At 43.1% G+C, this 27581-nt stretch overlaps 2 protein-coding genes across 2 annotated transcripts in view; one reads left to right on the forward strand and one right to left on the reverse strand.

The window, feature by feature from the left end:
* Window positions 1-3039: 3039 nt before the first annotated feature.
* On the reverse strand, window positions 3040-7174 carry LOC135073514 (E3 ubiquitin-protein ligase TM129). Its single transcript, XM_063967698.1, has 6 exons — window positions 6658-7174; window positions 6441-6570; window positions 6113-6367; window positions 5503-5630; window positions 5270-5395; window positions 3040-4860 (listed from the first exon to the last, which is right to left on the reverse strand). Exons 1-6 carry the CDS (start codon window positions 7071-7073, stop codon window positions 4680-4682), a joined length of 1236 nt encoding a protein of 411 aa, XP_063823768.1. The 5' UTR covers window positions 7074-7174; the 3' UTR covers window positions 3040-4679.
* Window positions 7175-8471: 1297 nt separating this feature from the next.
* Window positions 8472-27581, forward strand: part of LOC135073428 (coatomer subunit beta) — a 45783-nt gene continuing 26673 nt past the window's right edge. Inside the window, 12 exon segments of the mRNA XM_063967611.1 lie at window positions 8472-8632; window positions 9190-9281; window positions 9369-9598; window positions 10000-10169; window positions 11453-11660; window positions 12965-13102; window positions 13989-14187; window positions 18884-19029; window positions 21199-21339; window positions 23364-23519; window positions 24173-24274; window positions 27286-27297. Of these exon segments, the coding sequence (XP_063823681.1) occupies window positions 9191-9281; window positions 9369-9598; window positions 10000-10169; window positions 11453-11660; window positions 12965-13102; window positions 13989-14187; window positions 18884-19029; window positions 21199-21339; window positions 23364-23519; window positions 24173-24274; window positions 27286-27297 (1593 nt within the window). The 5' untranslated portion in view covers window positions 8472-8632; window position 9190.

The raw sequence follows: 27581 nt of genomic DNA on the forward strand, positions 1-27581 counted from the left end.
GGAGGCCCAGTAGTTGCGGCCCGGCGACAGACGCGTCGGTGACACCCACTCCTCGCCCGGGTATTTGGTGAAGAACTACGTACAAACATAGTTCTTGGGAGATGCGCAAGCTGTTAAAAGTGTACTATGCACAACGCACAAAGGTTTCTGATGAAACAGAAGATTTTAGGGGAAAAAAAGGGTTAAAGGTTTTTCCGAACCAATGCGTGCATCCTGCGTGCGCGATGGAGATGGCGATCACTGCGATTAAGTCTGATCGCCATCTCCCTCGTGCGCGCGTTGGTTTGGTCAAACCTTAAGTGATGCTAAAGTGCATACCTCACAGCCGCGGGCGACTGAGCCGTTAGCGCATTGCAAGGCCATGTCCAGCTGTCGAATCACGTCCAATTCTAACAGCGCGGGAATTGAAATGTTTGCAAATCTGAAAGAAGCATAATGATGTATGGCCAGGTGACTTTTACAATACGTAGTACAGCTTTTTAAATAGATAGATACTTATTGTAGAACAGGATCAAGGGCAGATAAAAGAAGTGATAAGAATGAGCCGCATGAATGAAACGCATTAATGATTTACTATAAAGTACCTATACAACGATACAGAATGATTAATGGCGGTAAATCAATGAATGGGAGTTATCAATAAAAGCCATTTTCTGTAGATATTACAGAAAGAATAACAAGCTGTCGTTAACGTAAATATAGTATATATTATTCTTTTTAATAATGATGAAGTGCCTACCTTGAAGGAGTAGCAACGCAACAAACGCCCCATCTCGTCAGTTCCTTCTTGAACAGTCTCTCGCAATCCACTGGTGTGTGCCTCCACCGGCACCTCTTGATCAAGTCGACACAGTCCGGGGAATATGTGTATAGAACTTGCTGCAGGGTCATATCGTTGTTCGTGAGCAGACCTTCCAAGAGATCCACCTGCGATTCGTCAGTCGGCTTGCCTTGGAGAGCGTTCGTGAGCGTTGTTGGGAGCCTGCTTGTGTTCACTCCGTTTGTGGTTCTATTGAAAGGGGGATTAAGGTTACCCAAGATCCTATGGAGTAGTAAGACTATACATGCATGGACAGTACCTAACCGTAAGTACCGCAACCTAAGTTTTAATTTTATGTAGCCGCCATATGGTCGTCCAACATAAGGGCCGATACTTACTGGTGAAAAAGCCAAAACTCTTAGTGTGTGTTTGTCAAACTCTTTGCCCCCAGTGGCATCAGTTGGTAGCACTCGCGTAGTCTTAAGTGGACTATGCTTGTAAGTCAGCCCCTTACGGAATTCGCACCGCAACCCGTCAGTCGTAGTTCAAACAAACAAAGCCACCGCCGTCAATTCAAAAACCTACCTACTGTAGTAGGTTTCCGTGCTGTATGATCTGGTAAAGTCAAGGGAAGGTACCTACCTGGATACGAGCAGCGTGGGACCGGTCGTTGTGCAAATCCTTCGGGAAAGGCCTTTGTCCAGCAGTGGACGTCATTTGGCTGAAACGAACAAACTGTAGGAACCTAAGTTCTAGTTGTGAGAATGGCTTTACTCACATGCGACTCAAGAAGTTCTCCACGACAACATCTGGCGGCTGGCAGACGACCACATTGGGTATCTGCTGGAAGTCGTCAGCGCTGCCGAGGTCTCGCAACTGCAGCAGCGCCGGCACCTTGAGAAAGCGCTGCCACAGCACCACGCACAGCACGCCCGCGCAGCACGCGCTGGCCAGGCAGCACAGCGCCCATCCGATACTTGGAAAATAACAATCATACTTATCCTCCCTAAGTGTATTAAATCCTTCTGTTGGGTTGGCACCCGATGGGTACTTGAGGAAACCGTCCAAAAGAGACTACAATAGATACTACCTAATCCTCGCTGGATATGTCTTGGTGATTGGTGAGATAGCAGAGCGCCCACCCGATACTTGGGGAAACACTCAAGTTAGATACTACCTACTCCTCTTGAGTATTAAGTCTCATGGGGTCTCAGGTTGATCAGTGGCCACAGCGATAACCCAATACTAATGGAAGCGCTCTGCAGTTGGGCACTCAGTTGGGATAGGTGTCATAGCGCCCACATACTTGAAAAAACACACCAGAGTAACCTCTTCTGTTTTCCAGGTGGGTTTTGGCCAGCAACACCCCACCCAAAACTTGCCAAAATACTCGAGAATCACATACTTCTCTTTAGCGTTGTGGTTCTCAACAATGTGTATGCTGATGTGCGTTCCCTTCGAGAGGCCACTGTGGAAAACCCCTGGGGACACGGTCGAAAAGACCCCCTACACTAATAAATTGTGAATTTAAAAAACAGTAGGTAAATTAACGAGGGAGAAAAGCGTTTCAAAATATTTTCAAAAATGATTGCAAAAAGCTGAAAAGTAATCTCATACAATTAAAGATCAGAAAATACAAATTCGATACGCCGAAATAACATAGTTGCTTACCGATCATAATAATATTGGGATACTAAATACTTAAACCCATGCAAAGTCGTCGTCTTAAAAAACTTTGCGATTGCATTGCTGAGAGATGATTGTTTCATATTGGCTCACTTTTGAAGTGGCGCGATATCTGTACGAATAATCAGCTGAATGGCGAGTGCTAGACTAACCCCAAACATTAGCTACCCTGGACATGAAGGTGGTTGTTAAGTGAACAATTCCGATCGTTATCTCCGTGATCGCATGGAATTTATAATCGATCAGCGTCAAGTACACGCTCTGCGGACGCCCACTCGCGACCTTACCCCTGACTACTTCAAATTAAGTCAATCAAACATAACGATACAATAATGCACCGCTGACCTTCGCTATCAGAATAAATCAAAGTGAACGTACACGTGGCATGATGAATGTAGGTACAAATTGCAATTAAAATCAATGTGTAGGAAAGGAGTATTTAAAATTATCATCGCTAAAGTAAAAGATAAACTTAGTGAGGATTAGGGAATAGGAAGCTTAAGTCGCAGTCTATAGGCTGATAAATTCTGCCAAAGAACAACAGTGGACTGGGTAGGCTGATGATGATCATGATCATTACAAAACGCACAAAATACATAAGACACATTCATTTAATGACATAAATTCATCATTTTTTATTCATCTACTTATAAATAATATGTTTTCAAAACTATTTTGTCTATAGGCTATCTATAGCTGAAGACACCAAGAACCGGAATTATTTGAGTATATGCTACAATTGCGATCTACGTTTTTTATTAGACACCAATACAAAACATATTTTAAATTTTACAATAATTATATATTTTTCTTGGTAGGTAGGTATTAACTACAAATACAATCAGTACAGTATAAAAATAATATAGTAAAAAAACAAGTACATACATATAAAAAGATGGAACGTTAAAGATATGATTATAATATGTATTATTATTATACTATTTAAACATACTGTTGAGTAGATACAATAAATGTGAATATTATTAAGTATTAAACTTGATCAATCATTTTATTCTATTTCATGGAATATGCATGCAGCCAGTTGGCGTAAGTCTAGAGCTTTATTAAAATATGTATAATATTTAGAAGCTATTCAAAGGTAGAATCGATAAAAATATATTTATCACATAAATTTTGTGGCACTATATTAGCATTCTCGTACCAGCTATTACTAAAATAATTATAAACTAAAAAGTCTCACTAAGTTTAGTTAAAAATAAATTATGAGTAGCGTTTAATGACTAATGAGAATTGCATAATCATGATCAATTTGGTAAAAAGTCCAAAATGATCAAATTAGTTAATGTGTAAAAATAAGCTTTGGCTTTCGAAGTTCATTTGAAAAAAAAATTAGAAAAAAACATAACAGCGTAAAAAAATTTGGGCAATAACCAATAATTCAGTTTTCACTGAGATTAACAATCATGATTTAAAAAAATATAATAATGGTTTCACCAGACTTAATTCTTAAACTATAAGCTTCAACACGTAACATTAAAGACACAAATATTACATTTATCGCCGACCAAATATAATTTTGGCGACGTTTCTAAGTCTCCGTTTGATAAAATACCGATTCCGTAACTCCATAACGTCAATCGATTTCATTCCATAAACAATAGCTCCAACCATAGTATAAATGGAGTAAGTTGATAATTTATAGTAATTATGACTCACGCTGAACTGTCCCGCCAAACTCAATGACAGGGGGGCGCTACCATCGTTCAACTATATGGTTTCCAACATGGCAAAAATCGGAGCTAGCGATCCGGTATTGACGGTGGCGCCCCACTGTCAATGTCATGCATAGGACAGTTCAGTATTTTGGAACTATAACAATGGTTTTATATATTTATTTTTCTGTTTAATGGCTTCAATGGTGCGTATTTGAAGCACACTGGTTTCGCCAATGTCGAGTGTTTAACAATGTTTTATGTAGGCCGCAATCAAATCGAGGTGCTTGAAGAAAATGTTACTTTTTTTAAGTTACTCCTTTGTTTACGGCCAGAGGATGTAGGTCCACACAGCACCACCTCCTTAAAATTGTCAAGTGAAAGGTTAACAGAACTCACACCGCAGTCAGACGCGGTAGGTGCGGCGCTATGTGTTTTTTTTAAGTTGTTACTTTTGTTTACGGCCAGAGGATGTAGGTCCACACAGCACCACCTCCTTAAAATTGTCAAGTGAAAGGTTAACAGAACTCACACCGCAGCCAGACGCGGTACGTGCGGCGCTATGTATCGGGCGCGGTTGGCGCGGTTGCCGCGGGCGCGTTGGTGGCGGGACACACGTCGAGCAGGCAGAAGCGCGCGCGGCACACGGGGCACGTGGCGCGCCCGGCGAGCCACTCGCTGGGCGGGCCCTTGGCGCGTGCTGCCCACCAGCGCGCCATGCACGAGCAGCACCACAGCACTCTGTGACGAAATGGGTATATTTTGTGGAGGTCCAAAAGTGCCCATTCTCCTTTTTTCGCAATAAATATAGAAGTTTTAATTAATGGAAATTGGAATTGAAAGCTATATTCATACAGCACATAGGTATCGTTTTTCTTTAATATCTTGAGCTTAACATTTAACCTTTCAAGTACCAGCGAATCAGACACAATAGAAATCAATTGTTGCTGCAGTCAGTCTCTTACTTTGGGTTCCATAAGTTAACTTTCTAATGCCAAATAAGTAAGGATTTACGTAATTTGTTGGACATGAAACTGAAACCCTTCCCTTCTGTCAATATATTCTGTTGAGATGCGACTCTTAACGCTAAAAATTAAATAACTAATATGCCAATGATTTAAATATGAGCTTAATAAAGATAGGAACTGACCTGCAGTTGCACGGCTGGCACTGCTGCGGCCCGTTGGCGGCCTCGAACTGCGGCGGCGGCGCCAGGCAGCGCCGCGTCAGCTTCACGTCGGCCGCGGCCTGCATGCAGCCGATGATAGGGACTGACCTGCAGTTGCACGGCTGGCACTGCTGCGGCCCGTTGGCGGCCTCGAACTGCGGCGGGTCAGCTTCACGTCGGCCGCGGCCTGCATGCAGCCGATGATAGGGACTGACCTGCAGTTGCACGGCTGGCACTGCTGCGGCCCGTTGGCGGCCTCGAACTGCGGCGGCGGCGCCAGGCAGCGCCGCGTTAGCTTCACGTCGGCCGTGGCCTGCATGCAGCCGATGCAAGCCTCCAACTCCTGATATAGCACAAAAAATAATCTATAAACATAATACTTTTAAAACAGCTACAAATTCAAACAACAACAAAAGCCAAGATTACACATTTATCATTTACACAATCGCTTTGAAAAAGACATAATTCACTTAATATTATAATAACTTAAATAGTAAAATGAAAGTTAGTCTCAACATCACAATAGGATGTTGATGAGATCAACAATACAAATATTGACAACTAGCGGCCACCCGCGACTTCATATGTGTGGATCCCGTTTTACTCCCTTAGGGGTGGTTTCATAAAATCCGTTCTTAGTGGGCACCTATGTTCTAAAAAGAACCCTAGCTCTTGTAGTTTCTGAGATTTCATGATGAGTAAGTCAGTCAATCAGTGACCTTTCGCTTTTATAGTGACACATTTTACTTGTGACAATAAAGTTAAATCATCTTTTTAACAAGATTCCTAGGACTGTATGAAAGTTTTTAAATGCTATTTACATACCTGATCAACATAATATGTAGGATTCTGATCAACATATTGTTTGAAAACGCTCACAAATCTCTCAATCAGTGAAGGAAGCAATGAGAGATGTTCCGGCACTCGCACGGGGTGAATCAGTCTTGGTTGCAGGTCTCTCAGTGCAGCGGTTGAAATGCGGAAGGAGAAGCGCGGAATATTGTTATCGGTGGGTATCGCTTCAATTTTGATGAACTGGATTTCATCCTCAGCTGATCTGGTCAAATAGTGAACATCTGTCTGTTGATAAAAAATAATCATTAGGTAAGTATTAATCTATGAAATCAAGATTTAGAAGTATAAATGCACTTACTGAGGTGGCCACTAAAGAACATTCTGTTTGCTTAATAATATGTAGGTTGTATTGAGTTACTTTTATGAGCCATGTTTCAGTGGCTACAAACTTGCTGGTAGCTGTCAAAGGGATTGATACTTTATCCACACTGTAACAAAAAATTAAGGAACATGAAATGTTAAGAATTTTGACAATATCCTCTTAATTTTTTAATAAGATATTACAGAATACATACCCCCTAAAGTCCATGTTCAATTGGGAGGCCACCACTCGCCAGTCGCTGTCAACAGGTGCATATCTGATCAAGGGCCTCACCACAGGATGCTTGGATTTATCGTGCTCCCACCAGGTCACCAGTCGATAGCACATCAGCAGCGGGATTATTGCGGTCGCGGCCGCGGACGCCGGCAGCCATTGGTTGGTCACTCCACCGCACCACAGCGTGAACACATACCCCAACGGCAGTAACGAGTGAATGAAAGCAGTAATTGAGATCCTCTTCATATGATAACCGACAAAATTCACATTCTCCGACCCTAAAAACCCTTCGAAGAGCTGCGCGATAGTAAATCCAGCGGACACGAATTCCGTGGGAGGGTAGATTATGCAGATAGATAAAAGTACATAAAACAACGTCACCAACACCGCCATTGTATAATAAGTTATTTCAATCCATTAAATTAATCAAACATTATACTATTTTGCTTGAAAATGATAAAATACAAGCAAGACCAGCTGCGACGTCAACTGAAAATTCGTGAACTTTGACATTTCTAGGGTTGTCCAGCAATATGTAATTGATTAGTTTAGTCGATTTTTATTCAATCCTTCTACGGAAATGTAAAAACTGGAATATTAGCGCCGAGATAGATGATGAGTACAATTTTTAAACAGTTTTTAACAAGAAAAATAACGTTTTTAACATTATGCATAACATTTGGAACTATTAAATTCTTGCTTTTGATCAATCGTCATTCGTCATATCACTCATATCATAAGTAGCGTACTCATCCACCATAGCGGTGTGGCTCATACCCAGGGTACGGAAACTTCCATACAACGGTCATCGAAGTGAAACTTGCTTCCAAACAGCGACATCGGTGAATAAATTCAAATACTTTTTAACTACCCTAAAACGCTCTAGATGTCGCTGCTCCTGTTTCCTTCATATTTTCATTTTTTTCTTAATTAAAATATATTTGAGAATATTGTTAATTACAATGTGAAAACTTTTTTTAAATGAAATTAATTTGTTTTAATTTAAAACTGAACGGTGACAGTTTTGTTATAATTTACATAATAGAGTAGTAGAAATTACTATTTAACATATGGCAACTTTGTTTTTCCTCCAAAATGGCCGGTGTTGTTTTTGTTATGTTAAATGCATTCTTGTTTTCTTAGCCATCATTTAAGTGTTCTGTGGCCCTATTAAAGTATTGAAGAGTCGTCGAGTCAAATTCAAGTTCATTCCTTCGTACCTGCTGCTGTTCTGGTTCATCGGAGTTTTGTTCGTTCCTTCGTGAATCGCGAAGAAACTTTCTGTTATGTTCACAAGTGATCTGAGTTTTCTCAATGTGCAAATGCTTTTTCAGTGTTGTTGAAAACTTTGCGAAAAGACGCTTTTGGTGTATAATATTATGTGTGTTCATAAATAAAGTGAAATTATTAAATTCAAAAGTTTTTGTTTACTTATTTGCATTTCCATGTACAATGTAGAATTTTTCCAAATCCATTGTTTTGAAAATAATACAATACGTACACCATAAAGATAAATATTTTCAAAATAGTGGATTTGAAAAAATTCTACATTGTACATCATAAAAACAATAATTCTTTGAAGGTTATGAGGGCCTATGTGTGCGTGAACTGTGTGTATGTGTGCGTGGACTTTATGTATGTATGTGTGCGTGTACTATGTATGTATGTGAGCGTTACGTACGTAGGTTAAGTACAGGGAATTTAACACCAGGCTGTCAATTAGTAGGTTCAAAAATTTGACAGAGAGGGCTCTCTATTTCCTATGTATTACTTTTCTCTATGCTCATACCTAGAAATGTCAGTTTGACGTTTGACATGTTTGCTGTTGGATGTGGACACGTATCGTTTTTGTGAAATAAATTGTTTTTTTGAGTAATTCTGAATATTCTATTCAGAACATCAAATAAAATATACTATTCGGTTTAAGTTTCCGTATTTTATTATATTACCAGGTAAGTTTTTTGTATCCATTAACTGCTATAAATGGTCGCCGGATACATAATTGTTTGATAAATTCCACAGTTTTCCCATCCTTTATCGCTGTAGGAATCTTTATACCCCTTTTTGAGTATGTAATACCAGCAGTATGTATTCATCAATACTATCCGTACAAGTTGATCATGTGTTCTAAATCTTTACCTTAGTAATTGATTACACATGATTTTATTTGTATCGTAAAGGTTAGTAGTTAGAATCAACTTGTTTTATCAAATTGCTAAATTTATTTTTGTCTCTGAGTTAAGCACTTAAGTACCATGTATATTTGGGTATTGCAAGTAGTCTTGCATTTGTTTGTTTCATTTTTTTATATTACTACTCCCCTAAAATTATATACCAATTTGAAATCAGGTATGCCCTCGTTCTATAGTAATTTGTAAACAGCTAGTATTAGAATAATATTTTCTAGAACTTCAGCAATAGTGTGGCAAGACCAGTGATGGCTAAACGATGACATACTGTACCTACCTGTTGTAAATTACTTTATTGAAATGTAATTACTTATTTTCAGCATGGCGGGAGTGGAGCAGCCATGTTACACTTTGATCAACTTCCCCACCGACACAGAGCGCCACAATGAGATGCAGCTCAAACTGGATCTTGGTAATTATTTCAGCTCTGGCAATACTATTTTCAACTAATAAACAGTCTGGTGTTTTTACTAAACCTTTTACTCATGTTTGTCAATAGAAAAAGGAGACACGAAAAAGAAAATTGAAGCCCTAAAGAAAGTGATTGGCATAATCCTTTCTGGGGAAAAAATCCCAGGATTGCTTATGATTATAATCCGGTTTGTGCTGCCGCTGCAAGACCACACCATCAAGAAGCTTCTGCTTATTTTCTGGGAGATCGTCCCGAAGACTACAGCAGATGGAAAGCTGATGCAGGAGATGATCCTTGTTTGTGATGCCTACAGGAAGGTATGTCACTGAAATTAGTGCCACTGTTTGACCTTATTTTTATACAGTAACTAATTTAAAATTGAAACTAAACTACCAATTCTAATTGTAACTGCAAGAAACCCTAAGTATTGCATCTTTTGAGGCTACAGCCAATACTTTTTTTGCAACAAATGTATAGTTGTGATATTCATCTCTATTAATAATCGTTGTTTGTTAACTTTTGCTTTGGAAAAAATTTGCCTAGCCTATTATATCATGCCCAACTGTTATTTTATCATTGTAGGAAGGCCTTTATATGCCCAACTGCTATTGTATCATTGGAAGAAGCCCTATGCATGCCCAACTGTTATTGTATCAATGGAGGAAGGCATGCAAAGGTGTCCCTCCAGTGATACAATAAAGCATCATATTCGTCCCAGGACCTCCAACACCCCAACGAGTTCATCCGGGGCTCGACGCTGCGGTTCCTGTGCAAGCTGAAGGAGCCAGAGCTGCTGGAGCCACTAATGCCGGCCATCCGCGCCTGCCTCGAGCACCGCCACTCCTACGTGCGCAGGAACGCCGTGCTGGCCATCTTCACCATCTACCGGTGAGTGTGGCCAGAGCTTGTGACAAAGCTGTAGACGAATGTACAGCGCAGGAACGCCGTGCTGGCCATCTTCACCATCTACCGGTGAGTGTGGCCAGAGCTTGTGACAAAGCTGTAGACGAATGTACAGCGCAGGAACGCCGTGCTGGCCATCTTCACCATCTACCGGTGAGTGTGGCCAGAGCTTGTGACAAAGCTGTAGACGAATGTACAGCGCAGGAACGCCGTGCTGGCCATCTTCACCATCTACCGGTGAGTGTGGGTATAGCCTGGGACAAAGAGATGAATGTCTGAGTTAGGGCAGTAACTTGCAGCTCTGTTGCATTGAGCATCATCTACACTGGTTTTGGAGAGTAGACCCCGCCCTTTTGGTGGAGAGAGTGTCCCACGTTAACCCACTGTCAGCAGGGCCGTCTTTAACCTACTAAAAGCCCTGGGCACTTAAGGATTAAGGGGGGCCCTTATTATCTGGATAAAGGTATTTTAAGCAGATGGGGGCCCCCCTCGGTCGCGGGGCCCTGGGCACGTGTCCAAAGTGCCCAGTGAGAAAGAGGGGTCTGACTGTCAGTCCCTAATGACCCCCAAAGCACAAAGCATCTCCCGACAAATAAAAAGTCACACTTTTATTTTATGTAAAATGTACAAGTTCATTCAACTTCGGCCAAATCAACGCGTGCAGCTCGCGTCGGCAATGGCGATGGCGATCATTGCGCCTAAATAGATCACCGCGACCAATGACAGAGGACGCGTTGATGTGAACTCATCGCTACAAATTCATATTCGACATCTGATCGCCATCGCTATTGCGCACGCAGTCTGCAGTCTGATGCGTACTACGAGTTACGACTTATTGGCCTAGTTAGGATATATTCAACTGTAGTGCCTATACAATTTCTTAGGCTGAGTTGCACCACCTTACTTTGACGGTAACTATAAGAGTAGGCGCACACCGTTGATTTTTAGTTGGCCGATAGTTGTGCCCGATTTTAATTTGTATGAAGAATCGGCGTAGTGTGCGCACTCCCATACATGCCCATTCTGATCAACTGCCCGACTAAACTATCGGCCGACGAAAAATCAACGGTGTGCGCCTACTCTTACGGTAACCGATGTTTTTTGTATGAATTTTGACAGATTTTTGATGTTTGTAAAAGTTGAAGTAAGATGGTGCAACCCAGCCTTAGATCACAAGATTTAAAAAATTTGATTGCCATTATCTTTTTTCATTATGCTTTTATCTGAAAATAAATGATTTTTATTCATTTTATTTATTATCTTCCCAGCAACTTCGAGTTCCTAATCCCCGACGCTCCCGAGCTCGTCGCCAACTTCTTAGAGAGTGAGCAAGACATGTCGTGCAAGAGGAACGCCTTCCTAATGCTGCTGCATGCCGACCAGGAGCGCGCACTGGCCTACCTGGCTGCTAGGCTGGATAACGTGCACAGCTTCGGGGATATCCTGCAGCTGGTTATTGTGGAGCTGATTTATAAGGTCAGTTTGTGAACTAGGAATGTCGAAATGTCAGCGAATGTAATTCTTATAAGCTTTTTTGTTTTATGCCTTCACCATTAAAATAATTGGAAATGAATTTTGCTATGGGTATAGATAAATAATAATAAATAAAAAACTTTATTCTCACCATAGTCAATTTACAGTGCAACAGGTAAACTTTAAAAACTAGGTACAATGAAGGTAGGACAAAAAAAAAATCTCGCAGTATTACAATGTAAGCAGGTTTGGTACGTACACAATATAGTTGGTCTCTCAGTAGGACTATGGCGGGCTAATACCTGAATTAGGAAAATCCTGTATCCCAGGTTATTAACCCTCCACCCCATTCTAGGGTGACTAAATGGCTTTTTCTGTGAGCGGGCAGTCTGCATGCGGACTAGCAGGGCTACTTCGAAACACCGTTTACCTTGTTTCGGGTTTATCTGTCCCTGTCGCAACATTCGAAACTTTAGTTAACGTTTTTCACATGCGTGCCGAAATCCGCATCGCACGGAAAAAGCACTAATGAGAAGGACACTTTTGTCGCAAAAAAATCAAATAAAAAAAAACATGAAGATTCACGGTGATGAAGTCTAGTTGTAGAGTCATTTCCAGTGTAGGAACGCGCCGTAGACGCTCATCTCATCGTATCTAATCTGGATAGTTAAAATACCGCTCACTCAACATCAAATAAACCGCACCTTCCGCGACGCGAACTTTAAAGATATTCTTCCGACACAATCATGGTACCCCAACAATATTGGTGTTATTTGAAAGCTCAATAAATATCCTTGAAGAAAAATACATTTCATTTCTAAATAAATGATTAACATATACCATAAATGTGACTTGAAAATAGACCTCACTTTGGGCTCACCTCTGGGATCAATTAGACCAATTTTTATGGTTATAAAACCAAATATAGATCTCACGTGTCCTCTTTAACAGATGGATAGCGATTAATCCCAACTTAACAGTTTTATAGTCATAAAAATGGCTATAGCGTAACTACCTATTTTTTGAAGAAGTGACTCTGGATCCTTGTAAAGACACATTTTTGGGGTAAAAACCTTTCCTTTAATGAAATGAAGTTTAGAACTAGGCTTTCAAATGGTACTAATGTTGGTTGAAAGTGGGGATGCATACGTTTGATAAGTGCTTGTCGCGGGAGGTGCGATTTATTTGATGCCGAGTGTAGTTTCAAACTTCACGATCTACAAAAAAGATCCGAGCACTAAGCTCAGAATAAAAACGCGATCTTCAATAACGATGACAATAATGAGTACCAAGTGAATGTCCCGCAGGTGTGCCACGCCAACCCGTCGGAGCGGTCGCGCTTCATCCGCACGGTGTACGGGCTTCTCAACGCGCCGAGTGCCGCCGTGCGCTACGAGGCCGCCGGCACGCTCGTCACGCTCTCCAACGCACCCGCAGCTATCAAGGTAACCACTTGTTATAGGAGTTATTAAGACTTTTTAAGGCGAGAGTGAATAAGCACTTACAGGGCATACGTACCATCCTAGACAGCATCTCACTTAATATCAGGTGCGATTGCGGTCAAATACCAGCCTTGTTCTGCATAAAAAATACTTGTGATTGTGAGTGAAGCAGACCCCCATTTATTAGTTGCACCGTTAGTACAAACCGCAGGTGTTCGCAGCGTTCGCCCTCCCATCGTCGAGCGTGAAACCCGTCACATGCGATACATGACATGAAAAGAAAAAAAAAAGTGATTTAGAGGCCCCCCGTCTTTCGAACGTCCTCTCACCGGCGCATGCGCAGCGACGACCCAGCGGACCAACTCTATTTTAACTAAATAACTTGACGCCAGCGCTACGTAAATCCGGTGTTCGGCAGCCGGCTTCGCGATGACCCTAAGGCAGTGCCGTATCGATGCTGCGCGGGCGATAGCAAGATAAGAGCCCTAAGCTCTAAAGACGCTAGTGTAGGGGTCCTGAAGATATAAACGTGATTTTTTTTTAAAGATTATTAGTAATTTGTTATTACACAAATTACTAATACTCCCGTTAGCCCCTCGTACTAAGCTAAATAATATTTAGCTTAGTACGCATATTTAGTAAATATGCTTGTGTCACGAGTGAGCTCACCACAATAGTCGAGCGGCGGCGGGGACCGAACTCGCGTTCCCCGGATCACGAGTCGGCCAGTCCTACCCCTTCACCGCTCGGCTATCGTGGCAAGTATCGTGGCAAGCAAAAATTATAATGTGCGTGGACGTAGGCCTTCGTTGATGACACATAATATTTGTTCAATAGTACGCTTGCGTGCGTATGACTGGCTGAATTCCTTCCATTGTTTCACCCCCAGGCGGCAGCGGCGTGCTACATCGACCTGATCGTAAAAGAGAGCGACAACAACGTGAAGCTGATCGTGGTGGGGCGGCTGGCGGCGCTTCGCGAGGACGGCGGCGAGGCGGCGGCGCGCGCGCTGCCCGACCTCGCCATGGACGTGCTGCGCGTGCTCGCCTCCTCCGACCTGGACGTGCGAAAGCACACGCTGCAGCTGGGTGAGTTCTAAAGCCCGGTCTAAAGCAGCTGTCTAAAGCCCGGTCCGTGAGCACGTAGAATTTTGTCCAATGACCTCTATCTACCCATCATTATCGCTCGCGCGTAATTATCTGTCGCTGTCGCGTCTAGTAGCTGTCGCGACTGTGCGACGCGCGCCCGCAGTGAGGGTGCGAGCGCTATAGCAACATAATTACGCGCGAGCAATAAGGATGGGTAGATAGGGGTTCGTTCGTTCGTTCGTTTCAGCCGAAAGACGTCCACTGCTGGACAAAGGCCTCCCCCAAGGTTCTTGAGTGGCGACCACGAGCTGGAAGACGTAGCGTGGGCAGGCCTCCCACTAGGTGGACCGACGATCTGGTGAAGGTCGCGGGAAGTACATGGATGCAAGCGGCGCAGGACCGGTCTTTGTGGGTAGATAGCGGTCATTGGACAAAATTCTACGTGCTCACGGACCAGACTATAGTGCTCGCGGTGGGCGGCGCGCGTGCCCGACCTGGCATGGACGTGCTGCGCGTGCTCGCCTCCTCCGACCTGGACGTGCGCAAGCACACGCTGCAGCTGGGTGAGTTGCAAGCCCGTGATGATGCAACAATAGCTGGGAGCGCCGACGCCGTGCCCCTACAGCTACACTGTTCATACGCGCCGAGTAAAGTCCGCTGCCGCGCCGCCGCCGCGCCGCCACCGCGCCGCCGCCGCGCCTCCGCCGCGCCGCCACCGCGCCGTCAAAGCATAATTTCGCCGGCGGCGCGGCAGTATAAACAGTGCAAAGGCTGTACGCTGAAACTTAAGGCGATTAGAGTCCTCAATGACCTTGGGCGTTTGACCTTCACGCCGCGAGCAACACCCGTGTACCCCGCACCAAAAACTCCGATTTGACACCGATCAAAAATACACGGGCATAGGTAGATACAGAATAGAAGCTCTTTCTTCATACATTACTGCCTATTATTTTAAACTTAAATTGATGAACCTTGATGTTGGTGTCATTTAACTCAGGCGTAAAGGTATTTAATAAAAATAACAAAATCCATGAACATTTTGTACGGGATAAAATTTTATTTTATTTTTCGTAAATTTTCTAATGCTTTTGTCGGTTCAGTCGTTCTCGAAATTTGAACAAACCCGACTTTATTACAAGCTTTTATTTAGCTTGCAATTTATGATGTATGTAGGTAATTACATAAATGTTTGTTCGGGTGGAATCTTGCAAGCTGAATTAGTTAGACCAACTTCCTGACGACAACTAGGCTAGATGACAAAATTTCAATTATTTGTCCGTCAGACAGATAATTAGAAAATATTAAACTCATATTTTTTATTTTCTTTCATAATTAAATAATAACAGTGCTACATCGAGTTGAAAAGGCGCGATACGCCACGCTTGAGTAGAAGTTTTACTCAAATGTGACGTCACGCGAGATTTCAACTCAATATAATACTGTAATTATTCGATTATGGAAAAAATTAAAAAATATGAGTCTAATATTTTCTAATTATCTGTCTGGACGGACTAAATAGAATTTCGATTTCATTACCCAGTCATCATCATCCCTATTGGAACGCATTAGTACCTACCTAGTATTGTCTATGGCCTAAAAAAGCAAATGTTTCTGCTTTTGTCTATTGTCATTCTCTCTGTGTCACTTATGAAGAATAAACTGAAAATGTATTTGTCTTTTTATTAGAAATCCTTCATCAATTGATTGAGTTAAAATGTCGGATATACATGTAATTCGGGTGACAATGCAATAATGTGATGACATGGAGCTGATCTGATGGTAGAGCTGGAATGCCAGTGGCCCCATAGCAACTCCGGGATTAAACGATTCCATCGAGTTTAGGCTCGTTTGATTTGTATTTATTTATTACTAGCGGCCGCCCGCGACTTCGTACGCGTGGATCCCGTTTTATCCCCTTTAAATTTTTCCTGAATTTTCTTTACTATAAATCTCACGGAGCCCGAGACCTTTCCAACGAATGCAAAACCGTGGAAATCGGTTCGTGCGTTCTGGAGTTATAGCGTCAGGGAGGAAAACCCGACTTATTTTTATATAGTAACTAGATTATACCTAAATAATTTCATTACAATTTTCTAAAAATGCACAAAAACTTAAAAATCTTGAAAACGGTGATATTTTTACTGGGGTCAAAATTGGACGTTAGGGAGACCATGGCGAGGCCTATCGATGGTTGAAGGGTTATCCATTGTTTTTGGGACACCCTGTATAAGCAAGTTAGGTACTTGCTTATATTGTTATGTAAGTACGCTACTTTGAAAATCATGAGTCTTCAATTCTCTAAGGTAAACTGCAGGGTCTGATGATGGAGCTGGAATGTGGCCATAAGAATAGGCTAGTTTCTTAAAAAAAAAACTTATGAGCCGTCAATTTTACATTATCAAAAAATATTGGACACAGGATATTTTTATTTGTCAATTAAACAAGTAATTACGAAGATATGATGCGATGAAATTCCGCGTGACGACACAAATCGCCACATTTTTAAGCATGCCTTGACGTCATGTGCCTCATCTTCTGAACTTTGGTGCGCTTCATCTCTTTAAATTTTCATATGTTTAAAAATGTGAAAAATACATTTAGAGTTTGTTTTTGGTAAGTTCACCGACGGATTAATTCAAACTCTTGCTACTTTCTTGCTTTATCCACGAAACATCCCTATTCTTCGAAATTATTACGATCTACAAACGGAAAATCTCTGCTACTACGCCGCAGTAAATTCCCCATCATAAATAAAAAGATTTTTTTTAAAACAAGCTCTTGTATGCTAATAATTTTGGTTTCATGACATGCTCCTAAAATTCATCACCTTATAAGAGGATTTCAGTTTTTATCTGCGTAATTTTTTAATAATATAGGTACGTTTCATGGTTTGGTAATTTATGGAAGTTTATTTGCACTTAACATGAAAAATATGGTATCAATGTACTGTGTACCTATGCACCTTCAGTGGCAACAACAAGGTCTACTAAGTACCTATAGTCTACTAAAGGCATGAAATATATTAATTTCTCTAAAAATTAAAACCAACTCCAAAACGACTCACCAAAAGGTAGGCTGCCACCGACTCCGAAAATGGCTAATTTTGTAATCAGTATCCAAATTTTTTAATAAGCTCTATAGAACAATTCAATACCACTTTATCTTAATTTTTTTTAATGTGACAGGAGGCAAACGAGCAAACGGATCACCTGTTGGTAAATGATTACCGTCGCCCATAGACACCCGCAGACCCAGGGGCGTTACAGGTGTTATTTTTAATTGTGGTATTTTCGCGAAGAAATATATTGAAAATATAAATTGTTTTCTTCACGTAAATCGATTAAGTTACAGATTCTGACTAGCTCCTAATTTGGATACTGATTGCAAAGGCCTAGTAAATAAATAACGTAATAATTTTTCTACTTGTATTTATCTAGTGCAGTTGTTTTGGAGTCAATTATAGTTTTTTTACACTAATAGATTCTATTCAGGTAGAAAATAGCGTCTGAGCGCGTCATAATTCAATTGTATCATCTGACTGCACGTACTCTATGAACAATTCTGACATAAAATCTATTGTCGAACAAAAGCTGGGTTGCACCATCTTACTTCAACTTTGACAAGCGTCAAAAGTCTGTCTAACTCCATACAAAAAACACCGGTTATCGCCAAAGCTACGGTCAAAGTTAGGTCACGTCAGGTGGTGCAACTCAGCCAAAGAAAAAATTCATTTTGATCGCTAATGTCAGTTTGCAGCGAGTGACACAACCTCCCCGTCTGAAGGCCAGCGGCCGACTGCCGCCCGCACCCCGCGAAGGCCCCCTCAACAGCAAAACGTTCGGAATTTATCAAAAGTAAAATTTATGAATGAAAGTAATGTTCGATTGAAAAACGCAACGTGTCATTTAAAGATTAAAGAATTCCTAATCTATTCGTGCAAAAATCTTTTAAATTAACATAGCCGTTTTGGAGGAGTAGGGAATTTAAGTAAAAAATCGATGTCCCGTATTTATTTTTTTAATCCAAAACAAAGAGACGTAGCGAAAATTCAAACGTCACAAATGTAGTCCTTGAACTGTTGTATAACATATATTTTTTTCAACTATTTCTATCCAGCAGTAAAAGAGGAGTAGGCTTTACAAAATGCCCATTTGGCGCGGATTGAGGACTCTAATCGCCTTAATGTGTGCCAAAAGCGGGCACCCGTTTCGGAAATTCGACGCAAGCTACTGCGTTTCGCGACGGGTATCCACTGTGCACACACCTATTATGTAGTTGCTCGCATGCGGCGTGCATCCGCTCGCGCCTATTGTGTAGAAAGAAACCCGTCTCGTATCATGTGTCCGAACCACGCTGCGCGATACATTTTTTCGATAGGCGTGTCATGCGTGCATGCGCTTGTGCAAGTTTTAGCTTAGGCCCTCATTGGTGATGTAACTGCAGCAGGATTATGTATATTTAATGACATTGCGACATCTGAAGCAGTAACAGACACCCATATAGTTGACCATCGTCTGGCGGCTTTGCGGGAAGCAGTGGTAGAGTAGGTCAAAGTTCAAACTTTTTTTGAACTATCATCATTCGTCATCACATCATATCTAAGACTATTGCTAAACATAGACGTCCCCCAATGATTTCTGGACCAATCTATGTATACATATTTTGTTCAGTATTTATATCTATTGTTCCATTCCAGCGCTGGACCTGGTGACGCCGCGGCACGCCGAGGAGCTGGTGCAGGTGCTTCGCAAGGAGGCGGCGCGCTCGCACAGCGCCGACCACGACGACGCCAACAAGTATCGCCAGCTGTTAGTGCGGGCCTTGCACCGCGCCGCGCTCAAGGTAAAACCACAGAATAATAATAAGTATAGCCTGACCAGGAACATAAAAACCTTGGCATAGAGGCGCGTCGATTGCATTTGATAGTGCAACACTGAGTACAGTCGTACCTGTGTTAAATTAATAGGCTAACTTTATGTATCAGGATTCAGGATTACGGGCTAATTTGATATTTTCATAAATTAACGAAAAAATATTATTATAGGTAACCTGGTTTAAATAAATTAAATGAAACCATCAATCGAGCTAGTAGGATTTATTTTATTATTCATCAATAATCAAATTCAGAACTTGAATATTCAACTGCAATGTTTGCTCATGAACGCTTCATACTCGGTACTTCTTTCCCAATTCCATAAAATTCAACACTTAGAAAGTGACAAAAATTTTTAAAATAGGTAGTTGAAACAAACCACAGCTAATTTTCATAGTGGACTGTACTATGCGATAAAAATGTCAGTCAATTTGACAACCTTTGTCCGAAACATTATTCAATGAAAATATTGTCCGAACCCTTAGTATTTCTCTTCGACAAATACTTTAACACATTGTAAACCACTTTTATTTCACGACTATAAAAAGATTTTAGCAATTTAATTCACAAAATCAATTGCGCACATTTAAAATAAAGTTTGTTTACACTTTGACAGCAATCGACTGACATGCAAGGTGACATGACAATGAAGTTTTCAGTTACTGTTGCCATTAAAAGAAATTAGTACCATTAGTTTTCCGCAACATGGCGAGGGTTTTTATGTTCCTGGTCAGGCTATACTACGTACAGAAGTTTTACTTCGCAAAGGTATTTAAAAAAATGTATGCTCAATGTCGTTAACAATATGGTGGAATTTAGCCTGTCTCAAGAGTCACGCACCATTTTGTTGACAAACGTCAGTGATCGGCACTGCGCCGAAGCTATAGGGCTGACTTCGGTAAAATGATGTGGGACGTGAGGTGCCAAACTACGGAAAATGGCTACATAGTTTATTACAAAATACATACGAGGGGCGGCTGAAAATTTCGCGGCCTAAGGTACTTAGCGATGAGTAATTAGCTTGTTACTCATATCACTAGTTGCGACACTCAGTAGTATTATAAAAAGCAATCACTAATTAAGTTTGCACTGATAGTTCAATTTCTATCGAACAAATGACATCACCATGTCCGCCGAATCTGGAGATTTGCGGAATTTCGACACCGCGCGCCGCGGACATAATTCCTCGTAAAGAAGGAAAATAGACCGAAAGACATTTTTGAAGAGATGTCATTGGTTCTTCAGGATTCTGGACCTTCATATACTATGGTTAAAAAATGGGCCCGACTATTTCAACACGGACGAGAGACCTGTGAAAACGAACCCCGCCCTGTCACGATACTGAGTGAAGGAAACGTTCAAAAGTGGAAAAAATCGTTCCGGCTGACCAAAGAATTAAATCGTGGCAGATAGCTGAAGAATATTTCTTTATGTTCGCGAGGCTATTGTACAGAAATGACGGGGGAAACTGACACGCGGATTGCTCTTTCCGCAAGACAACGCGCCCGTTCACGCCGCACGTGTTGCGAGGCCAAGCCCTGAAAGACACCGGGTTCTCAGAGATTGACCACCCACCATATAGCCAAGACCTATTACCTAGCGATATTTTCCCGTTTTTCGATTTGAAAAAGGACTTACGGGGCCGGAGATATGCAGATGACAACGAAATTAAAGCTGCGGTTGGTCGTCATTTTGAAAAAAAATTTTTTGGGTGGGTAAAAGGCATTGTATGCGAGATTTAAGAAATGTATTTCTTTTGAGGGAGATTATATTACAAAATAAAAAATAGAAACCATTTATTTTATTTCATTAAGTATCTTAGGCCGCGAAATTATCAGCCGGCCCTCGTAGTTTATTGTGTTTACAATGCAAATGGGTGAAGAATACACGTGTGTGCGTCAATGCTCACTCGTGATTGTCCTGTCGATTAGATATCTCAGGATATGCACGCAGTCGCGCGTGTTTTGTTTTCGATACAAACTTGCGGAGATGCACAGGCCTGATATAATTTCCTGTTAGTTAAAATAAAACTGTGTTCATCATGACCATAACCATGAACCATACTAGCTTTTGGCCTAAGAGGAGGGGAACAGCTGCCTTCTCACCGTCACCAGCTAACGTGTGTTGTCTACCCTCAGTTCCCGGAGGTGGCCGGCTCGGTAGCGCCGGCATTACTGGAGCTGCTGGGCGACGGGGCCGAACCGCACGCGCACGACGTGTTGTTGTTCCTTCGTGCCGCCCTGCACACTTTCGCTGATTTGCTCGACACCATCTACGAGGTGAGTGCGCTTATTGTCCGAGTGGTCCGTTCATCACCATTATCATTTATTTATTTATTAAGGCATACACAACAGGTAACAATCAAGGGATACAACAGTAGTTACAAATAATTGCAATTTTTTTTTTTTTTTTATGTGATAGGAGGCAAACGAGCAAACGGATCACCTGATGGTAAGTGATTACCGTCGCCCATAGACACCCGCAGACCCAGGAATTATTACAAAATAATGCTTATAAATCTAGATTGCAACCTAAAAACGTGTACACACAGCATGCAATAACAATCACGTAAACGTTGTGTCACAGAGATAAAAGTAACAAAAAAGTAAGCTGCGCCTATGAATTACCCATAAAGACAAGTAATCCACAGGCGCAACCCATTCGCTTTAAAATCATAAAAGTAAAACAATAGTAACAATATTGAACAGGTGGGCGTTCATTAAACTTTCGCGTTCCATTTCAATTAAAATAGTAAGACACGGGTCTTAACGCGACGTTTATTAATGAGTTTATTTATTTATTTATTAGGTACACCAACAAAGTCACATACATAATACAGTTCATACATTTTAACATGGTTTAACACATGGTGCGTATATGACCTCAATTACAGGTATACACAGCATTTATTTTTGCAATGTTAGAGTACCTACTTATACACTAGTAAAAACAAAAATCAATTGAATAGAGTTTAAGCACCGAACAATATAAAGGTTTTAGTAATTGTTCATTTTGTTCGGTGCCTAAGTCGTTCCGAATACAGGCTTGAGTTTTGACTTAAATTTAGGGAGGCTGTCACTGAAAACGTCAAGACCTGTGTCTGTGTCGCCAGCCACCGCTTTATTATACGTTGCACACAACCGGTTAATTGGCGAGTTTTGGACTAGCTTAGTTTTGCACAAGGGGATGTGCAAAACTAAGCTAAGCCAAAACTCATAGTGCTTAGTGTTAGCTTTGTAGTTCCTTTAGGGTCTGAAACTTGCGTGGGTGCCCGCTCTGGTCTTCTGATCCTGGTCTGCACCTGCGCAAGCACCGTAAGGCTGGTTTTAGTGTCACGCTGACTGTCAGTGCGGATCGCTCCGCACAGCCGATCTGTATGAACTGCTAGGGAGCGGAGCGGTTCCTTCCGACCGCATTACTCTAAAACGCTCCCTAAAAGTTCATACAGATTGGCCGTGCGGAGCGGGTTCGCACCGGACGGTCCGCGTGACACTAAAACCAGCCTTAGGGTGCTTGCGCAGGTGCATGAAGCAGTTGCCCGCTCCAATCTTCCGACGCGTCTACTACGCTACGCGGCAGGTGTTGGTAGCTTGGCATCTCCCGGGGATTCTTCGCACCCCTTGCCCCACCGTTACCGTGACCGCTACCGTGGTCCGGGATAGTGGGGCCGCCGGGGACTAGGGGCCGTTTTTTTGTTTGTGCCACCATTTGGAGGGTTTTGCCCTAATCGCCACGCTTGGCAGGCGGGTTGGCGATCGCAGTTTTTTGCTTGGTTTCGCACGCAGACGCTGCTGCCCGTCCGGTGCTATAGGAGTTTGTCGCCTCTTACGACACGCCTCCTGTGGGCGGTGGGGAAAAGTATTCTTTTACGGCCGTCCCCACACGGCAGGTGCCTCCTGCCTATTACTGTTCATCCGTGGCGTGTTTCGTTGTCGTTGTCGTCGATTGAACCAAAAACGTCCACTGCTGGGCAAAGGTTTCTTCCAAGGATTACGAGCTACGACGATTGGTCATGTATAGTTAACATCTAGGTGTTTGCCGTGACATTCACCGATCGCAATCGTCGGTCCACCTAATAGGACGCCTACGTATTATACCACATTTTCTGGTTTTTAGTCGCTACGGTCATTAAACTATGTGCACCGCCCACTGCCACTTGGTTTAGTGAATTTAGTGATTCGTGTTGCTCATTGGTAACGCAGCATAAAATTGGAATTTGGAATGCCTTAAATGGTATATCTAGACTAGAAAAGGAAAATGTCTTCCATATGCTTACAAAAGCTAACTATCGATGTTGTTCCAGAAACTTCTCGAATGCATCTCGCAAATCAAAGTGGGCAAGGTTGCCCGCGCGGCGCTATGGCTGCTCGCAGAGTTCGCCGACACGCCGGCGCGCGCGAACGCCGCGCTCGACGCGCTCGCCGACGCCATCCCTGCGCTCGAGCAGAGCGAGGACAAGGTAATATAGCTCTTGTTACAACTGAATAAGATACCTTCCCTATCCGTCCCCCGGACACGGCCTGAGCCGAGGTCCGAATCTACCGTGGCGCCCTCAGACCGCGTCCGTAGTCCCTTCGATCGGGCCCACTAAAATGAGCCCACCGTAGGCTGGACTTTGGTCCGACACCGCGGTGGGCAACCCTCTAGTTGGGTTCGCCACTGATCGGGCGCCTTATGCGCTCGATACGGCCCGATCGCGAACGTCAGTCTGCGACCGACGATCGCCAAACGGCTAGAGTACCTTCTGTACTCGCCACTCTGCCCGGTGAAGCTGGAAAAGCTCTTCAAGCTACAAGCGCGCGTCCCTTCAAAAAAAAAATTAAAAAAATAATAATAAAAAAGATACCAGTTGAAAGTGAAGCGTCATGTTTAGCAGTTTTGTTTTATTTAATTAATGTGTCATAATGGTAGACTTATTAACCATCAAGTGTTTAAGTGTAGGCCAATGAAACAAAATAGTGCAAAACTAATTTTAAAATTCTCTCAAGATCAAATTCTCTTTCCAAAAGAAAGAGTTCGTTTGTTCAAAATGCTTCAAAACTTTAGAAGGTCGCGTGACGTATTTTTATCGCTCGCTTGTACCAATATATTAAACGCATTATTGTGTTGCAGGACGAGGCTGCGGCGCCCAAGGTGGATACTTCTGCGCCGCGACAGCTGGTGACCAGTGACGGCACCTACGCCTCGCAGTCCGCCTTCAACTTGCCGCAGTAAGTCATAATATACAGAGTGAACTTTCCAGTGTGTGGGGCTGACGAAGCCCATAATTATGATAATACTAGCTTTTGCCCGCGGCTTCACCCGCGTGAAATTTAGTTTGTCACAGATCTTCATAAATTATAGCCTATATGTTATTCTGGGTTATAAACAATAATACTGTAAAGTTTCATCAAAATCCATTCAATAGTTTTTGCATGAAAGAGCAACAAACATCCAGACATCCAAACTTTCGCATTTATAATATTAGTATGAGTAGGATTCTTAATTAATCAGCAACATTTGATAATTGAGAATGTTACTAGGTATGCAAAATCACTTGAAACCTTTGTTACAGTTAAGCTTTTACATATACAAATACATTTGTTTTTATTTCATTCAAAAATACCAAGTAGTTATGATTTTATAGGCATTCAAAGTTCGCTTAAATATCGAGCCCCGCCGACGGTCACGTGACCCCGCGTGACGTACATTCACAGTGTCCGCTCACTAGACAACGGATATAAACATACTTAAATACATTTTTTTTTGTAAATACATACATATTTATACATATTAACACCCAGACCCATCACAGAAATTAAAATTGAACCAAACCCAAACTTGATGCGATTGTGTCATTTTATCGAAGTACCTTCCAGAGCCATCATCAGACCCTGATTACTATATAGAATTGAAGTACTCGTCAATACAAAACGAACGAGCCCAAACTCGATGGAGTTAAGTCGTTTTATTATGGAGTTCCTATGGCCACCTTCCAGCTCCATCATCAGATCAGCTCCATGTAATCATAATATTGCATGGTCATCCAAATTACATGTGTATGCGAAATTTCAGCTTAATCGGTTGTCCGGAAGTGGGTCTTAATTCAGCTTGCAAGATTCCACCCATACAAATTTGAGCCAGTCACTGTAAAATGACGTCACGCGCATAAAATGGCGGGCCGGCCGCCGCCCGCACCTTTAAAATTCAATATCTTGGAAACTAAAGCACGTATCGAAATAATTCTTTCACGAGTATTTTTTATTTTTAACAGAGAATACAGAAAGCTAAAAAACAAAATTAGTGAACATTCTTCATTCAATAAAAATTGAATTGTATATCGAAGAATATTTAAAAAAAAAAAAAAACTTCGTTCAGATATCAGGGCAGTCGCCTAGCAATCAAAAATATTCTAAGTGTAATTTCCATGTAAAATTTCGCGGGTAGCGACGTGGTTTACACAGACACGCCCCGTTGCCGCGCTGCTATTTTCGAGGGCAGGTTATTTTATTTTATGAAAAAGATCCTGCCGCTCCCGCGCCATCCCATGACCGCGAAATTCGAGGCAGCGGCCTTAGAATTTGTCAAAATTAGTGCATTAGGTATAGATGACCCACACTGAACTGTCCCACCAAACTCAATGACAGGGGGGCGCTACCATCGTTCAACTAAATGGTTTTCAACATGGCAAAAATTCGGTATTTACGGTGGCGCCCCACTGTCAATGTCATGGATAGGACAGTTCAGTATTTTGGAACTATAGGTCAAATCCTCCTGTCGTTTCCCAGAGGATTGTGTTCCGGTAATGAAGATTCAATGACTCGACGATGACAGATGTTCGTTTCTGTCACAGGTCGTCAAGCGCAACAACAAACGCCGAATCCGGCCTCAGCACAGCGCTCCGCAGCGGTGAATCGTTCACGGCAGCGTGCGCGTGCTCGGCGCTGGCCAAGCTGGCGCTGCGCCTGCCGCCCGCCGCCGCCGCGCGCGCGTTGCACCTCGCAGCGCGACTACTCGCCCACCACAAGCTGCGAGCCAGTGAGTGCACTCACTAATGAACTATAGGCAGGGTGCGAGTGGAAGGTGTAACCTAAACGATCACAGCGCTCGCAGCGGTGAATCATTCACGGCAGCGTGCGCGAGCTCATCACTGGCTAAGATGGCGCTGCACCTCGCCGCGCGACTACTCGCCCACCACAAGCTGCGAGCCAGTGAGTGCACTCACTAATGAACTATAGGCAGGGTGCGAGTGGAAGGTGTAACCTAAACGATCACAGCGCTCGCAGCGGTGAATCATTCACGGCAGCGTGCGCGAGCTCATCACTGGCTAAGATGGCGCTGCACTTCGCCGCGCGACTACTCGCCCACCACAAGCTGCGAGCCAGTGAGTGCACTCACTAATGAACTATAGGCAGGGTGCGAGTGGAAGGTGTAACCTAAACGATCACAGCGCTCGCAGCGGTGAATCATTCACGGCAGCGTGCGCGAGCTCATCACTGGCTAAGATGGCGCTGCACTTCGCCGCGCGACTACTCGCCCACCACAAGCTGCGAGCCAGTGAGTGCACTCACTAATGAACTATAGGCAGGGTGCGAGTGGAAGGTGTAACCTAAACGATCACAGCGCTCGCAGCGGTGAATCATTCACGGCAGCGTGCGCGAGCTCATCACTGGCTAAGATGGCGCTGCACCTCGCCGCGCGACTACTCGCCCACCACAAGCTGCGAGCCAGTGAGTGCACTCACTAATGAACTATAGGCAGGGTGCGAGTGGAAGGTGTAACCTAAACGATCACAGCGCTCGCAGCGGTGAATCATTCACGGCAGCGTGCGCGAGCTCATCACTGGCTAAGATGGCGCTGCACTTCGCCGCGCGACTACTCGCCCACCACAAGCTGCGAGCCAGTGAGTGCACTCACTAATGAACTATAGGCAGGGTGCGAGTGGAAGGTGTAACCTAAACGATCACAGCGCTCGCAGCGGTGAATCATTCACGGCAGCGTGCGCGAGCTCATCACTGGCTAAGATGGCGCTGCACTTCGCCGCGCGACTACTCGCCCACCACAAGCTGCGAGCCAGTGAGTTCACTCACTAATGAACTATAGGCAGGGTGCGAGTGGAAGGTGTAACCTAAACGATCACAGCGCTCGCAGCGGTGAATCATTCACGGCAGCGTGCGCGAGCTCATCACTGGCTAAGATGGCGCTGCACCTCGCCGCGCGACTACTCGCCCACCACAAGCTGCGAGCCAGTGAGTGACGTCACTAGTGGACTATTGGCAGGGTACAAAGTGGATGGAGGGAGTAGCCTAAACGATCACTATATAATCACGCGCGAGCGATAAGGATGGGTAGCTAGGGGTCATTGGACAAAATTCTACGTGCTCACGGACCGGGCTTTAAAAGATCACAGCGCTCGCTGCGGCGAATCGTTCACAGCGGCGTGCGCGCGCGCTGCACCTCGCCGCGCGACTACTGGCCCACCACAAGCTGCGAGCCAGTAAGTGACGTCATTAGCAGAGTAAATACAAATGAGTAGGTTATC

Source organism: Ostrinia nubilalis, chromosome 7 (assembly GCF_963855985.1).
Source record: "Ostrinia nubilalis chromosome 7, ilOstNubi1.1, whole genome shotgun sequence".
Lineage (NCBI taxonomy): Eukaryota > Metazoa > Arthropoda > Insecta > Lepidoptera > Crambidae > Ostrinia > Ostrinia nubilalis.